At 45.5% G+C, this 16,786-nt stretch overlaps 1 protein-coding gene across 1 annotated transcript; it reads left to right on the forward strand.

Annotated features, from left to right (window-relative positions):
* The first annotated feature begins 3,159 nt into the window (after nt 1–3,159).
* On the forward strand, nt 3,160–9,433 carry LOC135533021 (G-protein coupled receptor 183-like). Its single transcript, XM_064960420.1, has 5 exons — nt 3,160–3,379; nt 3,903–4,078; nt 7,991–8,176; nt 8,428–8,628; nt 9,227–9,433. Exons 1-5 carry the CDS (start codon nt 3,160–3,162, stop codon nt 9,431–9,433), a joined length of 990 nt encoding a protein of 329 aa, XP_064816492.1.
* The last annotated feature ends 7,353 nt before the right edge of the window (nt 9,434–16,786 follow it).

Raw genomic sequence — 16,786 nt, forward strand, 5'->3', positions numbered from 1 at the left:
GCCTTGCTCAGCCCTGTTGGAGTAGCATCGATACTGCCTTCCCCAGACCTGTTGGAGTAGCATCGCTACTGCCTTCCCCAGACCTGTTGGAGTAGCATCGCTACTGCCTTCCCCAGACCTGTTGGAGACCTGCAAGTCCTTTTATCCAGGTGCAATAGGGGCGGTCCTCGTCTCCCAGTGGTCCTCGGGCGAGTGTGTATTCCCTGTGCACACAGTTTAACTCTCCAGAGAACATCCATTCTGGGTAAAGAGAAACGTTCCCTGTAGTCCCTAATTGAGCCAGAATAACAGAACAATTCCCCGTGCACACCGTTTACACATCGTTTCAGCTCTCTGAAGTGTTCTAGTGTCACATCGGACACTGTCAGTTCCACAGAGGGCTCCTTGGTAGAGCCAGAATAACAGAATAATAGCCTGCAGGGAGGCCTGTGTGCTGTTTATCAGCTGTCTGTGTGACTGGAGAGGATCGTGACACAGAGCTCCACACGTACTGCAGCTCAGCTGAGACTCTTTGGCTTAATTGTTTACATACCCTACATTATTCATCTCATATGTATACGTATATACTGTACTCTATATCATCTACTGCATCTTTATGGAATACATGTGTCACTAGCCACTTTAACTATGCCACTTTGTTTACATACTCATCTCATATGTATATACTGTACTCCATATCATCTACCACACCTTTATGTAATACATGTATCACTAGCCACTTTAACTGTGCCACTTTGTTTACATACTCATCTCATATGTATATACTGTACTCGATACCATCTACTGTATATGCCTATGCTGCTCTGTACCATCACTCATTCATATAGCTTTATGTACATATTCTTTATCCCCTTACACTTGTGTGTATAAGACAGTAGTTTTGGAATTGTTAGTTAGATTACTTGTTGGTTATTACTGCATTGTCGGAACTAGAAGCACAAGCATTTCGCTACACTCGCATTAACATCTGCTAACCATGTGTATGTGACAAATAAAATGTTATTTTATTTTATTTTTAATTACGAGAACACTCGCTGGGAAGGAACTTTCCGTTAAAGGGTCAGACCGCAGTTGAAACAATAACAAAGTGTTATCCAGCCACTTGGCCATTTGGTTAACAGGTGAGGGATGGGGTTTGAGAAATATAGCCACTCTCAAATTCACAGACAGATCTATGGGTACAAGGACTGACCTTCCATGATATAAACATTATAGTTTTAACCGTGTTTGGAGGCTACACAGTGTTTTGTTTACATTTACTTTGTTTACAAACGTTGTATTAAAAACAAGTTATATTTTGGGTTCTGATGGGGAATGACAGCTGAACTAAGCTCATGAGGAATTTATACATTTTATTCTGCAAGAATCAACGACTAAATATCATTCATTTAACGGCTCAAAAAAAGGGAGGGATCTACTCCGGGTTGGTCCTTTAAAGGTCCAATGCAGCCGTTTTTATCTCGATATCAAATCATTTCTGAGTAACAACTACCTTACTGTGATAGTTTTACATTAATATTGGTCATAAATTTACAACATTTGCTTTTTAGCCACAACAACAAAAAATTCAAGCAATACATTTTTTTGGACTGTCTGGGAGTCTGAATGAGGTTTGGAACTCTCTTTGTCATCGGTCTATTACAACGTATACCGCCTGGTGATGTCACCGGTCTATTACAACGTATACCGCCTGGTGATGTCACCGGTCTATTACAACGTATACCGCCTGGTGATGTCACCGGTCTATTACAACGTATACCGCCTGGTGATGTCACCGGTCTATTACAACGTATACCGCCTGGTGATGTCACCGGTCTATTACAACGTATACTGCCTGGTGATGTCACCGGTCTATTACAGCGTATACCGCCTGGTGATGTCACTGGTCTATTACAACGTATACCGCCTGGTGATGTCACCGGTCTATTACAACGTATACCGCCTGGTGATGTCACCGGTCTATCACAACGTATACCGCCTGGTGATGTCACCGGTCTATTACAACGTGTACCGCCTGGTGATGTCACCGGTCTAATACAACGTATACCGCCTGGTGATGTCACCGGTCTATTACAACGTATACCGCCTGGTGATGTCACCGGTCTATTACAACGTATACCTCCTGGTGATGTCACCGGTCTATTACAACGTATACCGCCTGGTGATGTCACCGGTCTATTACAACGTATACCGCCTGGTGATGTCACCGGTCTATTACAACATATACCGCCTGGTGATGTCACCGGTCTATTACAACGTATACCACCTGGTGATGTCAGTGGTCTATTACAACGTATACCGCCTGGTGATGTCACCGGTCTATTACAACGTATACCGCCTGGTGATGTCACAGGTCTATTACAACGTATACCGCCTGGTGATGTCACCGGTCTATTACAACGTATACCGCCTGGTGATGTCACCGGTCTATTACAACATATACCGCCTGGTGATGTCACCGGTCAAGCTGAAACTCTCCCCAAAACCTGCTGATTAGTAGGTAGATTATATTTTCTACCAGCAACTAATAGAAAATAACACTAATACTTCTTTTCACACTTTTACAGTGTTAGTTTCATCGGCTGGTGTTCAATATGATGCAAAAACACAGAAAAAGCTGAATTTTGACTGCTCTGGGCCTTTAAAAGCATGGAATAAGGTGCCACACCATGATGTTAAAGGGGACTATATATACAGATATATTTGACATGAAAACGTTGGCAAATGGAAGCATGCTTAGTGATGCTTAATTCATTAGTTGTGGGTCAGTTCCCCACTATAAGGTTAAACTAGGATTTTGGAGATTAACATATATACAACCATCTAAATTAGATTTTACTACGAACATTTGCTGGATAATTTATTGGATAATTTATGCATTACGTTGATTATTCATGCCGGTTTACTTTTAACTGCCATACTGTATATCTATTAGTGACAGACCATGGTTGCCCACCGCACCTGTCCAATTGAACCCTTAGTAATAATGTATTATGTACAGACTAGATCAATTCATACATACATTCATTAATAAGTGTCTGTTTATCTTTGAATCGCTTTTTTCCCCCACTTTGTATTCATCTATTTTTTATTTTATCTCCATCAGTCTCGTTTAATCTGACCTCTGACCTCTGACCTCTGCGGCGTGTAAAGTAAACCATGGAGGATCCTCTCACCCTATATTCATCACTCTACACCGCCAGCCTCCCCACTGCTCTCAACCCCATGAACAACAGCGCTGTTACTGACCTCATGACCAACGCTACGGTCAAACCCTTCAGTGTGTTTCATGGGTGCGAGGAGAATGTGTCAGGGATCCTCTTCGACCTGTCTGTTCAGACCTTCAACGTGTTCCTGGGACTCCCCGCCAACATCTTAGGTAGGTAGGCCAGAGGTTACAGAGGTAAGAGCAGTCCACCAGGAGCCGTAAGGTTGCTGATTCCAATCACAGGAACTATCTTGTACCTTTGAGTCTTTCCAGGGTATTGACCCTTGACCCTATACTCCTTCCAGTGTGTTTATATTTACATAATTCCAGGTTATTGACCCCTGACCCTAAACTCCTTCCGGTGTACTTATATTTACATAATTCCAGGGTGTTGACCCCTGACCCTATACTCCTTCCAGTGTGCTTATATTTACATATCTCCAGGGTATTGACCCCTGACCCTATACTCCTTCCAGTGTGTTTATATTTACATATCTCCAGGGTATTGACCCCTGACCCTATACTCCTTCCAGTGTGTTTATATTTACATATCTCCAGGGTATTGACCCCTGACCCTATACTCCTTCCAGTGTGTTTATATTTTGGGTGTCGGGAGCAGAGAAAAACATAATCATTCCTGTCTCTGATGGACTATGAAACTAGCTAATAACATTGTTGTCTTGCCTTGTGGTAGTCATGGTGATTCTGGTCCGTAACCGTAAGGAGCCGTCCTCCTCAGACATCTTCCTGGGCTGTCTGGCCTTCATGGACGCTTACTTTGGCATCATGGTCCCCTTCAGCTATCTGAACATCTACTACTGGCACAGCAAGGATATCTGGTCTGCTCTCATGTTCTCCTTCGGCCAAGGTGCAGGGCTATAGGATAACGGAGAATTTAGTGATTCTGGAATTTGGAATTTCAGCGTCTGAAATTGTACCCTGTTACATAGCATACTACTTTTGACCAGAACCCTATGGACACCCTTATGGACACCCCTATAGACACCCCTACAGACACCCCTATTCACACCCTTATGGACACCCCTATAGACACCCCTATAGACACCCCAATGGACACCACTATAGACACCCCTATGGACACCCCTATAGACACCCCTATAGACACCCCTATGGACACCCCTATGGACACCCCTATAGACACCCCTATAGACACCCCTATAGACACCACTATAGACACCCCTATGGACACCCCTATGGACACCCCTATAGACACCCCTATGGACACCAATATGGACGCCCCTATGGACACCCCTATAGACACCCCTATGGACACCAATATGGACGCCCCTATGGACACCCCTATAGACACCCCTATGGACACCCCTATGGACACCCCTATAGACACCCCTATAGACACCCCTATGTACACACCAATAGACACCCCTATGGACACCCCTATATACACCCCTATGGACACCAATATGGACACCCCCATAGACACCCCTATGGACAAACCAATAGACACCCCTATGGACACCCCTATAGACACCCCTATAGACACTCCTATAGACACCCCTATAGACACCCCTATGGACACCCCTATAGACACCCCTATGGACACCCCTATGGACACCCCTATGGACACCAATATGGACACCCCTATGGACACCCCTATAGACACCCCTATGGACACCCCTATGGACACCCCTATGGACACCCCTATGGACACCCCTATAGACACCCCTTTAGACACCCCTTTAGACACCCCTTTAGACACCCCTATAGACACCCCTATAGACACCCCTATAGACACCCCTATAGACACCCCTATAGACACCCCTATGGACACACCAATAGACACCCCTATGGACACCCCTATATACACCCCTATGGACACCAATATGGACACCCCCATAGACACCCCTATGGACACACCAATAGACACCCCTATGGACACCCCTATAGACACCCCTATAGACACTCCTATAGACACCCCTATGGACACCCCTATGGACACCCCTATGGACACCAATATGGACACCCCTATGGACACCCCTATAGACACCCCTATAGACACCCCTATGGACACCCCTATAGACACCCCTATGGACACCCCTATAGACACCCCTATGGACACCCCTATGGACACCCCTATGGACACCCCTATGGACACCAATATGGACACCCCTATCGACACCCCTATAGACACCCCTATGGACACCAATATGGACACCCCTATAGACACCCCTATGGACACCCCTTTAGACACCCCTTTAGACACCCCTTTAGACACCCCTATAGACACCCCTATAGACACCCCTATAGACACCCCTATGGACACCCCTATGGACACCCCTATGGACACCCCTATAGACACCCCTATGGACACCCCTATAGACACCCCTATGGACACCCCTATAGACACCCTTATGGACACCCCTATAGACACCACTATAGACACCCCTATGGACACCCCTATGGACACCCCTATAGACACCCCTATGGACACCAATATGGACGCCCCTATGGACACCCCTATAGACACCCCTATGGACACCAATATGGACGCCCTATGGACACCCCTATAGACACCCCTATGGACACCCCTATGGACACCCCTATAGACACCCCTATAGACACCCCTATGGACACACCAATAGACACCCCTATGGACACCCCTATATACACCCCTATGGACACCAATATGGACACCCCCATAGACACCCCTATGGACACACCAATAGACACCCCTATGGACACCCCTATAGACACCCCTATAGACACTCCTATAGACACCCCTATAGACACCCCTATGGACACCCCTATAGACACCCCTATGGACACCCCTATGGACACCCCTATGGACACCAATATGGACACCCCTATGGACACCCCTATAGACACCCCTATGGACACCCCTATGGACACCCCTATGGACACCCCTATGGACACCCCTATAGACACCCCTTTAGACACCCCTTTAGACACCCCCTTTAGACACCCCTATAGACACCCCTATAGACACCCCTATAGACACCCCTATAGACACCCCTATAGACACCCCTATGGACACACCAATAGACACCCCTATGGACACCCCTATATACACCCCTATGGACACCAATATGGACACCCCCATAGACACCCCTATGGACACACCAATAGACACCCCTATGGACACCCCTATAGACACCCCTATAGACACTCCTATAGACACCCCTATGGACACCCCTATGGACACCCCTATGGACACCAATATGGACACCCCTATGGACACCCCTATAGACACCCCTATAGACACCCCTATGGACACCCCTATAGACACCCCTATGGACACCCCTATAGACACCCCTATGGACACCCCTATGGACACCCCTATGGACACCCCTATGGACACCAATATGGACACCCCTATCGACACCCCTATAGACACCCCTATGGACACCAATATGGACACCCCTATAGACACCCCTATGGACACCCCTTTAGACACCCCTTTAGACACCCCTTTAGACACCCCTATAGACACCCCTATAGACACCCCTATAGACACCCCTATGGACACCCCTATGGACACCCCTATGGACACCCCTATAGACACCCCTATTGACACCCCTATAGACACCCCTATGGACACCCTATAGACACCCTTATGGACACCCCTATAGACACCCCTATGGACACCCCTATAGACACCCCTATGGACACCCCTATAGACACCCCTATGGACACCCCTATGGACACCCCTATGGACACCAATATGGACACCCCTATGGACACCCCTATAGACACCCCTATGGACACCAATATGGACACCCCTATAGACACCCCTATGGACACCCCTTTAGACACCCCTTTAGACACCCCTTTAGACACCCCTTTAGACACCCCTATAGACACCCCTATAGACACCCCTATGGACACCCCTATGGACACCCCTATGGACACCCCTATGGACACCCCTATAGACACCCCTATGGACACCCCTATAGACACCCCTATGGACACCCCTATAGACACCCTTATGGACACCCCTATAGACACCCTTATGGACACCCCTATAGACACCCCTATAGACACCCCTATGGACACCCCTATAGACACCCTTATGGACACCCCTATGGACACCCCTATAGACACCCCTATGGACACCCCTATGGACACCCCTATAGACACCCTTATGGACACCCCTATAGACACCCTTATGGACACCCCTATAGACACCCCTATGGACACCCTATGGACACCCCTATGGACACCCCTATAGACACCCTTATGGACACCCTTATGGACACCCTTATGGACACCAATATGGGCCCTGGTCAAAAGAAGTGCACTATGTAGGGAACATATGTTGTAGAGGTTACATCCAAAATGACACTCAATTACCTACATAGTGCTCGTTGGGCTCTGGTCAAATGTAGTGCACTATATAGGGAATAGGGGGCCACTATCTTGTACATAACATCTCATCTGTGACATTTGACAAGAAGTAAAATTGTTATTCTCCTCCTCCTCTTCCTCCACCTCCTTCCTATTCTCATCCTCCTCTTCCTCATCCTCCACCTCCTTGTCCTCCTTCCTATTCTCCTCCTCCTCCACCTCCTCCTCCTTCCTATTCTCCTCCTCCACCTCCTCCTCCTCCTTCCTATTCTCCTCCTCTTCCTCCTCCTCCTTCCTATTCTCCTCCTCCTCCACCTCCTCCTCCTCCTTCCTATTCTCCTCCTCCACCTCCTCCTCCTCCTTCCTATTCTCCTTCTCCTCCTCCCCCTCCCCCCCCTCCTTTTCATCCTCCTTTTTCTCCACTTACTTCTCATCCAGGACACCAGCGGTCCTCTGTTCCTGTCCTGTATCTGTTTGGATCGGTTCGTGGCGGTCCTCTTCCCTCTATACTACGGCCAGCTGAAGGACACCAAGTACAGGGTGTCTCTCTCGGCGGTGGTCCTGGGGCTCACCTTCACCTACGCCTCCGCCAAGACCATCGGGGGCCTGCACAACTTCGAGAAGGTCAGTCCATAGATCAATCAATCACTCAATCAATAGATTAATCAATCAATCCCACTTTATTGTAGAGCACATATTGGACAAAAGTAGCAATACAATGCACTTCACAGTATAACATAATAAATAAATAACGTAAATAAATGAATAAAAACAACTAAAACAAAAAGTTAAAGGTAAAAACACGAAATAAAAACACGGCCAAAAAGGTGCATTTACATATTTCTTTGATAAATGTCCACTTCTGCTACCCTCAGGTCTTCACAGGGACGATCCTGGCAACGTTTGGCTGGATGGTGTTGTGTAACGGGGCCATCCTGGTGGCCCTGAAGAGGTCCAGTGGCTCTGGGAAGGACGACATGCACCCCATGAAGAAGAAAGCCTTCAAGATGGTGATGTCGGTCCTGTCCATCATCGTGTTCAACTACTTGCCTCCGGTGGCTCTGTTCCCTTTTGAGGTGATGACCTGGGTGGGGGCATTGTCCATCGAAATAGAATAGATAGAATCACAGACCCACTGACTTCTCCCATTGACCCATTGACTTGACTCACATTGACTTCCATTAAATCACAGACCCATTGACTTGACTCCCATTGAATCACTTACCCATTGACTTGACTCCCATTGACTTGACTCCCATTGACTCATTGACCCATTGACTTGACTCCCATTGACTCATTGACTTGACTCCCATTGACTCATTGACCCATTGACTTGAATGAGGACTCCCGTTCTAGTGATTCTATTTCTTGTCCTTAATGATGCCTGATATATAAAGACACATTCCTCGATGGCTTGTCTACAGGTCTGAACAGTTCCAGTAACTTTCCCCCCAAAATCCCACGTTTGCTAGAAATCCTGGTTGAAAGTTTCCCAGAATAGGAAGGGAATTAAACAGGAAACCCAGAATACTCGCAACAAGGATTTCTGAAAAAACCTGTGAATGTTGGGAAAGTCACCAGAGCTTTGCAACCCTACAGTAGCACTGTCCTCTGTGATGTTGCCAGATGAACAAAGATACAACCCTGTTATGTTGTTCTGATATCCCCTTCCAGGACCACTACCCTCCTGACACGTTCCGCTGCCTGGTGCAGCCGGTGGGGTACGCCTTTGTCAACATCAGCAGTAGTATCCAGCCCATCATCTACCTCTCTCGACTGGAGAAGATCCCTTTCCTCCCTGAGTCCTGGAACAAGTGGGGCTCCTCCTCCTCCAAGGTGAAGGACAAGGAGGTGAAGGTGGAGACCATCTCGCCTGCCTGAATGATGAACGGGCATCAACGTTTCTTGTGAAATTAAGTGATAGGTTCTCAAAATACAGTTGTTATAAATGTATCAACTGGACGATGGAATAAAATGAATGGCCAGGAAACAATGGATGAAAGTAATTTGCTTACATTCCACATAGCTAATATATATCCTGTATATGGTATAGGTTAAGGAGAAACAACAAAAATCTTCATATGTCCTTCAAATCTCTCTCTCACTTCCTGGAACTATTACGTTAGGACTGAGACGACATAATGTGTACAACATGAGAACTACATGTCACACCTGTAAAATACTCAAGATTTGTTTTGTGTGAATCATTTGGAGATAAATACATACGTAATAAAGCTCTTATAAACAGTTATTTTTCCAGTCTTTTGTTTTCCAGTTTTCTATGAAATGTATAATGATGATATGTTATTATGGAGAGGAGAACCAGATCATTAGTCTGTTATGATGGAGAGGAGAACCAGATGATGTTTAGTATGTTATGATGGAGAGGAGAACCAGATCATTAGTCTGTTATGATGGAGAGGAGAACCAGATGATGTTTAGTATGTTATGGTGGAGAGGAGAACCAGATGATGTTTAGTCTGTTATGATGGAGAGGAGAACCAGATGATGTTTAGTCTGTTATGATGGAGAGGAGAACCAGATCATTAGTCTGTTATGATGGAGGAGAACCAGATCATTAGTCTGTTATGATGGAGAGGAGAACCAGATCATTAGTCTGTTATGATGGAGAGGAGAACCAGATGATGTTTAGTCTGTTATGATGGAGAGGAGAACCAGATGATGTTTAGTCTGTTATGATGGAGAGGAGAACCAGATCATTAGTCTGTTATGATGGAGAGGAGAACCAGATCATTAGTCTGTTATGATGGAGAGGAGAACCAGATCATTAGTCTGTTATGATGGAGAGGAGAACCAGATCATTAGTCTGTTATGATGGAGAGGAGAACCAGATGATGTTTAGTGTGTTATGATGGAGAGGAGAACCAGATGATGTTTAATCTGTTATGATGGAGAGGAGAACCAGATTATTAGTCTGTTATGATGGAGAGGAGAACCAGATCATTAGTCTGTTATGATGGAGAGGAGAACCAGATGATGTTTAGTATGTTATGATGGAGAGGAGAACCAGATCATTAGTCTGTTATGATGGAGAGGAGAACCAGATGGTGTTTAGTGTGTTATGATGGAGAGGAGAACCAGATGATGTTTAGTATGTTATGATGGAGAGGAGAACCAGATCATTAGTCTGTTATGATGGAGAGGAGAACCAGATCATTAGTCTGTTATGATGGAGAGGAGAACCAGATGATATTTAGTCTGTTATGATGGAGAGGAGAACCAGATCATTAGTCTGTTATGATGGAGAGGAGAACCAGATCATTAATCTGTTAGGATGGAGAGGAGAACCAGATCATTAGTCTGTTATGATGGAGGGGAGAACCAGATCATTAGTCTGTTATGATGGAGAGGAGAACCAGATCATTAGTCTGTTGTGATGGAGAGGAGAACCAGATCATTAGTCTGTTATGATTGAGAGGAGAACCAGATCATTAGTCTGTTATGATGGAGAGGAGAACCAGATGATTAGTCTGTTATGATGGAGAGGAGAACCAGATGATATTTAGTGTGTTATGATGGAGAGGAGAACCAGATGATATTTAGTCTGTTATGATGGAGAGGAGAACCAGATCATTAGTCTGTTATGATGGAGAGGAGAACCAGATGATGTTTAGTCTATTATGATGGAGAGGAGAACCAGATGATGTTTAGTCTGTTATGATGGAGAGGAGAACCAGATCATTAGTCTGTTATGATGGAGAGGAGAACCAGGTCATTAGTCTGTTATGATGGAGGAGAACCAGATCATTAGTCTGTTATGATGGAGAGGAGAACCAGATCATTAGTCTGTTATGATGGAGGAGAACCAGATCATTAGTCTGTTATGATGGAGAGGAGAACCAGATCATTAGTCTGTTATGATGGAGAGGAGAACCAGATCATTAGTCTGTTATGATGGAGAGGAGAACCAGATGATGTCTAGTATGTTATGATGGAGAGGAGAACCAGATGATGTTTAGTCTGTTATGATGGAGAGGAGAACCAGATCATTAGTCTGTTATGATGGAGAGTAGAACCAGATAATGTTTAGTCTGTTATGATGGAGAGGAGAACCAGATCATTAGTCTGTTACGATGGAGAGGAGAACCAGATCATTAGTCTGTTATGATGGAGAGTAGAACCAGATGATGTTTAGTCTATTATGATGGAGAGGAGAACCAGATGATGTTTAGTCTATTATGATGGAGAACCAGATCATTAGTCTGTTATGATGGAGAGGAGAACCAGATGATGTTTAGTGTGTTATGATGGAGAGGAGAACCAGATCATTAGTCTGTTATGATGGAGAGGAGAACCAGATCATTAGTCTGTTATGATGGAGAGGAGAACCAGATGATGTTTAGTCTAATATGATGGAGAGGAGAACCAGATGATGTTTAGTGTGTTATGATGGAGAGGAGAACCAGATCATTAGTCTGTTATGATGGAGAGGAGAACCAGATGATGTTTAGTCTATTATGTGTTATGTACTTGAGTGAAGACCCAAAAGCGGTTTTAACAGAAACAGAGTTCTTTTAATGAAAAAACAGGAATGGCATAGATCCTCTTCCGACGTTGTCAAATGGCACAATAGAATACCCGCAGAGAGGGTGACAAATGAAACATAAAGTCCCTCTGATGAATAGCGGGGTAGCGGCGACAGGCTGCAGGTCGCTCAGGGTCGGTGCGGGTCACAGAGGAACGGTGGTAGCTGATCACACGTAGCATATGATGAACTGGACACGGTGCAAACAAAAGATAGTTAGTAGAGTACAGGATGCACCTGCCAGGCAGACTCTGACAGGATAGGACTAGGAGGAAGCAAACGAGACGATAGCTTGCTTCTGGCATGAGAAACACAAACGAGAATCTGACACCGAAAGTAGCAGGAACAGAGAGAGAAATAGAGACCTAATCAGAGGGAAAAAAGGGAACAGGTGGGGAAAGGGTGAACGAGCTAGTTAGGGGAGATGAGGAACAGCTGGAGAAGGAGAGAAAGAGAAGGTAACCTAATAAGACCAGCAGAGAGAGACAGAGTGAAGAGAAAGGACAGGAACAGACATAATAAGACATGACATTATGATGGAGAGGAGAACCAGATCATTAGTCTATTATGATGGAGAGGAGAACCAGATAATGTTTAGTCTATTATGATGGAGAGGAGAACCAGATCATTAGTCTGTTATCGTGGAGAGGAGAACCAGATGATCCCACAGATGTGTCTAGTGTTATGGTGATGTAATTAAAGACTGACACAAGCTGTTGGGTGGCTGCTAGTTCACACAACCATTTAGAGGTACTAGGTAGACACCCAGTATTACTACCAGGGTTGGGGTCAATTCAGAAAATTCAAGACTGCAACAAGAATAGTCCACATTGAAAATATATGACATTGTTGAATTGAAATGTACATCCACCCAACTTCACCTGAACCTTGATTCCTCCCCTGTTGTAAGTCGGCTGGTATTGAAGTCAAAAACAGACTCCAGGTACACAGATGTATTTGAGGTTAATCCTTTATTAAAAACAGTGAAAGAAAGTTCGGAGGCCACACATAATGATGCAATCTAGTTCAATTACAGGACTACATGTCAGTCAGTTTGGTAAAGCGCGTGCATTTAACACTATAAACAATACACATCTGACACCTTCAGCTACGGTCTTATTAATGTTAGAGGACCTCCCGTTGTACACATCTGACACCTTCAGCTACGGTCTTATTAATGTTAGAGGACCTCCTGTTGTACACATCTGACACCTTCAGCTACGGTCTTATTAATGTTAGAGGACCTCCTGTTGTACACATCTGACACCTTCAGCTACGGTCTTATTAATGTTAGAGGACCTCCTGTTGTACACATCTGACACCTTCAGCTACGGTCTTATTAATGTTAGAGGACCTCCTGTTGTACACATCTGACACCTTCAGCTACGGTCTTATTAATGTTAGAGGACCTCCTGTTGTACACATCTGACACCTTCAGCTACGGTCTTATTAATGTTAGAGGACCTCCTGTTGTACACATCTGACACCTTCAGCTACGGTCTTATTAATGTTAGAGGACCTCCTGTTGTACACATCTGCTTGACTTGTGTCCCAAAACTCTCTCTTTCTTTCCTGAAGTGTGCTCTCGTTCACTCCTCGGTACAAATGTAAAATACATGGATATGTGTTGGCATGGGCTGGACTCTAGAGGGAGTTCCATATTCCAGTCGTGTCCTTTGAAATCCATAAAGGAAAGTGAACGAGTGCACACTTCGGGAGAACGGAGAGATTATTGGGACGCAGGCCCATATGTCCCAGCACACAGGTATCGTTATCATACAACCTATTATTTTAAACAGGACAGTTTAATAACTCATGGTTTTTCTCGACATTCATGAAACCAAACGTTTGATTCGTCAGTTGGATGTTGAACGACAGGTTGTCAGAACCAGAACCAGAACCAGAACCATGCAGTGATAGTATGGTACTGATGATTATGCTACGGATGCTGGTTCCAGTTGAGATTCACTGCTTTGCGTTGTTTTATTTTATTTATTTATTTTATTTTACCTTTATTTAACCAGGCAAGTCAGTTAAGAACAAATTCTTATTTTCAATGACGGCCTGGGAACAGTGGGTTAACTGCCTGTTCAGGGGCAGAACGACAGATTTTGTACCTTGTCAGCTTGTGTCTCAATACTCGTCATTGGCTTCCTTCCTTGTCTCCTTTCCTTCATTCGCAATGAGGGAAGTATCAGGTGTTTTGAGTTGATAGACACCGGCTGGGTCTCAATACTCTTTCATTACATCCTTTCCTTGTCTCCTCCCCTCATTTCCTTTCCTTCGGGACCTCTAACAGGTGAAAGGATTGGATGGCTCTCCACCCTATTGCTTTTTTACCTACAGTATCACTTCTTTCCATATCACTGATCATGAAGGAAAAGGACACAAGGAAAGGACACAAGGAAAGGGAGCTGGTTACGACTATCGAGACACAGCCGCTGCTAAAAGGCCATTGTTGTTGTTTTTCCATTCTTTTTTTTTATTGTCTTGGTGACATAACCTCAATCTCAGAGGACAAGCCGGCATACTGTGGGTTATGGTTATGGAACGGAACTTCCACACAGCTGTCGCTATGGAGACGCAGTTCTAACAGAAGTCACGGAACATATGTGATATGACAGCGAAGTAAGCATTCACAGAACTCAACAGTAAGGAAGAAAGGAATCCTCATAGACAAGGCCTTGAACGAGCTTCAATTGACACATACCATAGTAAGCTCTGGCTTGGTCCAGCGGACTTGTGTGTGTGTGTGTGTGTGTGTGTGTGTGTGTGTGTGTGTGTGTGTGTGTGTGTGTGTGTGTGTGTGTGTGTGTGTGTGTGTGTGTGTGTGTGTGTCAGTCAGAAGATGTGGAGAAGGACATCAAAGGAGAGTGCAATATTTCTTTCAGCTTAAAGATTTACAAGGTTTTATAATAACAGCAAAAGCAGACGTCTCGGCGTCGCCATGACAGCTCGTGCAGGTCCTAAAGCTTCTTCCTCTACCTCGGCATCCGTAACAGAACATGGGCTTTTCCAGTACAAAATCATCTATCAGAACAGACAGTTCATCAGAGTACTTCAGTATAAGGGACAAACCGTTTCTGTACACAGGGTCATCACCATGGTGACACGATGTCATCAGGATGAGACGCTTTGGATCAGGGCACATCGTCCACGTTATCCTCTCTCTCTCTCTGAAGTATACACACACAGGGCACTTACTGTAGCCATGGCGATACAGCTACATAGACAGCTTAGGGTTAGGTTCCAATCCCCTAGCCTGGCTTCCTCTCCTCACCTCTGGGAACTGTTGTGAGCAAAAATACACATTTCTGTCCTCTGTCAGATAATGAACACAAACGTCTTCATCCCTCTTCGTGTCCTTGAGGGCCGCTGATCCCAAAAATAAACGGATGGAACCAATTTGACGAGCAGCCAACGAATGTCATACCGGCATATTGAACGTCACTATCCGGTCTCTCCAGATGTCAGTGGTCAGGAAGGGTACAAGGAAATAGGATACAAGGAAATAGGATACAAGGAAATAGGACATGAAAGAATGAATCTTTTAGAGAGTATTGGAACTCATGGATAGAAAGGTTCAGTGCATCATCATCATCATCATCATCATCATCATCATAGCTCATGCTGTATGTCTGTACACCTACACACCTAACGGTAGCGCCTTGGCTTTGTAGTGCTGTCTAATCGGCTACGGCAAGCTCTTTGGAACAAACTGAACTGCATCTACAAGTGTCTGCCATTTCACCTCAAAACCTGCTACCGTTCCCAGTCCCTCCCAGTTGAGAATCTACCCTTCGTTCACATTCTGATAAATGCTAAATATCAACAGAGAATTATAAGTACACACACAGCTGTATTAGAAAACAGATCAACTAGAACATTTTGCAGTTAATCGGTAAAGCAATCCCAGAACATTGACTGAAGCCTCAACTAATGACAGTAGTTCATTTTTAAAGAGTTGTAAGTGTTTTTGTTTTTTTACGCACACTGCATAGCATCCTACATACAGTCTGTCTGGTTGTCGCTCTCAATTTGTCTGTCTGTCTTTTAAAGGGTCGTTGGTAGTTTTAGGTAAACGTAGTCAGCCAACCACAGTGTTCTTCTGAGCCTAGTCCCCAGCCACGTTGTTCTTTTCACGTCCTTGTAACGTTCTCTAAAACGCTCTCTGTGACGTTCTCTGAACGTTCTCTACTGGCGCCGCTTGTCTTTGGCCGGATCTTCTGTAGGAGATGTCTGAGCCGGCAAGCTATGAGGGCTGAGGGAGAGAGGGAGGGAAGGAGGAGAGGGGAGGGAGAGAGGGAGGGAAGGAGGAGAGGGAGGGAGAGAGGGAGGGAAGGAGGAGAGGGGAGGGAGACAGGGAGGGAAGGAGGAGAGGTGAGGGAGAGAGGGAGGGAAGGAGGAGAGGTGAGGGGAGAGAGGGAGGGAAGGAGGAGAGGGGAGGGAGGAGAGAGGAAGGGAAGGAGGAGAGGTGAGGGAGAGAGTGAGGGAAGGAGGAGAGATGAGGGGAGAGAGGGAGGGAAGGAGGAGAGGGGAGGGAGAGAGGGAGGGAAGGAGGAGAGGGGAGGGAGAGAGGGAGGGGAGGGAAGGAGGAGAGGGGAGGGAGGAGGGAGGGAAGGAGGAGAGGGGAGGGAGAGAGGGAGGGAAGGAGGAGAGGTGAGGGAGGGAGAGAGGGAGGGAAGGAG

Source organism: Oncorhynchus masou, unplaced genomic scaffold, assembly GCF_036934945.1.
Source record: "Oncorhynchus masou masou isolate Uvic2021 unplaced genomic scaffold, UVic_Omas_1.1 unplaced_scaffold_2161, whole genome shotgun sequence".
NCBI classification, from domain to species: Eukaryota; Metazoa; Chordata; class Actinopteri; order Salmoniformes; family Salmonidae; genus Oncorhynchus; species Oncorhynchus masou.

Coding starts and splice junctions, on each gene's coding strand:
- LOC135533021 (XM_064960420.1), top strand. CDS start 3,160: ATGGAGGATCCTCTCACCCTATATTCATCACTCTACACCGCCAGCCTC. Junction 8,177..8,427: donor GCCTGCACAACTTCGAGAAG/GTCAGTCCATAG, acceptor TGCTACCCTCAG/GTCTTCACAGGGACGATCCT. Junction 8,629..9,226: donor TGGCTCTGTTCCCTTTTGAG/GTGATGACCTGG, acceptor ATCCCCTTCCAG/GACCACTACCCTCCTGACAC.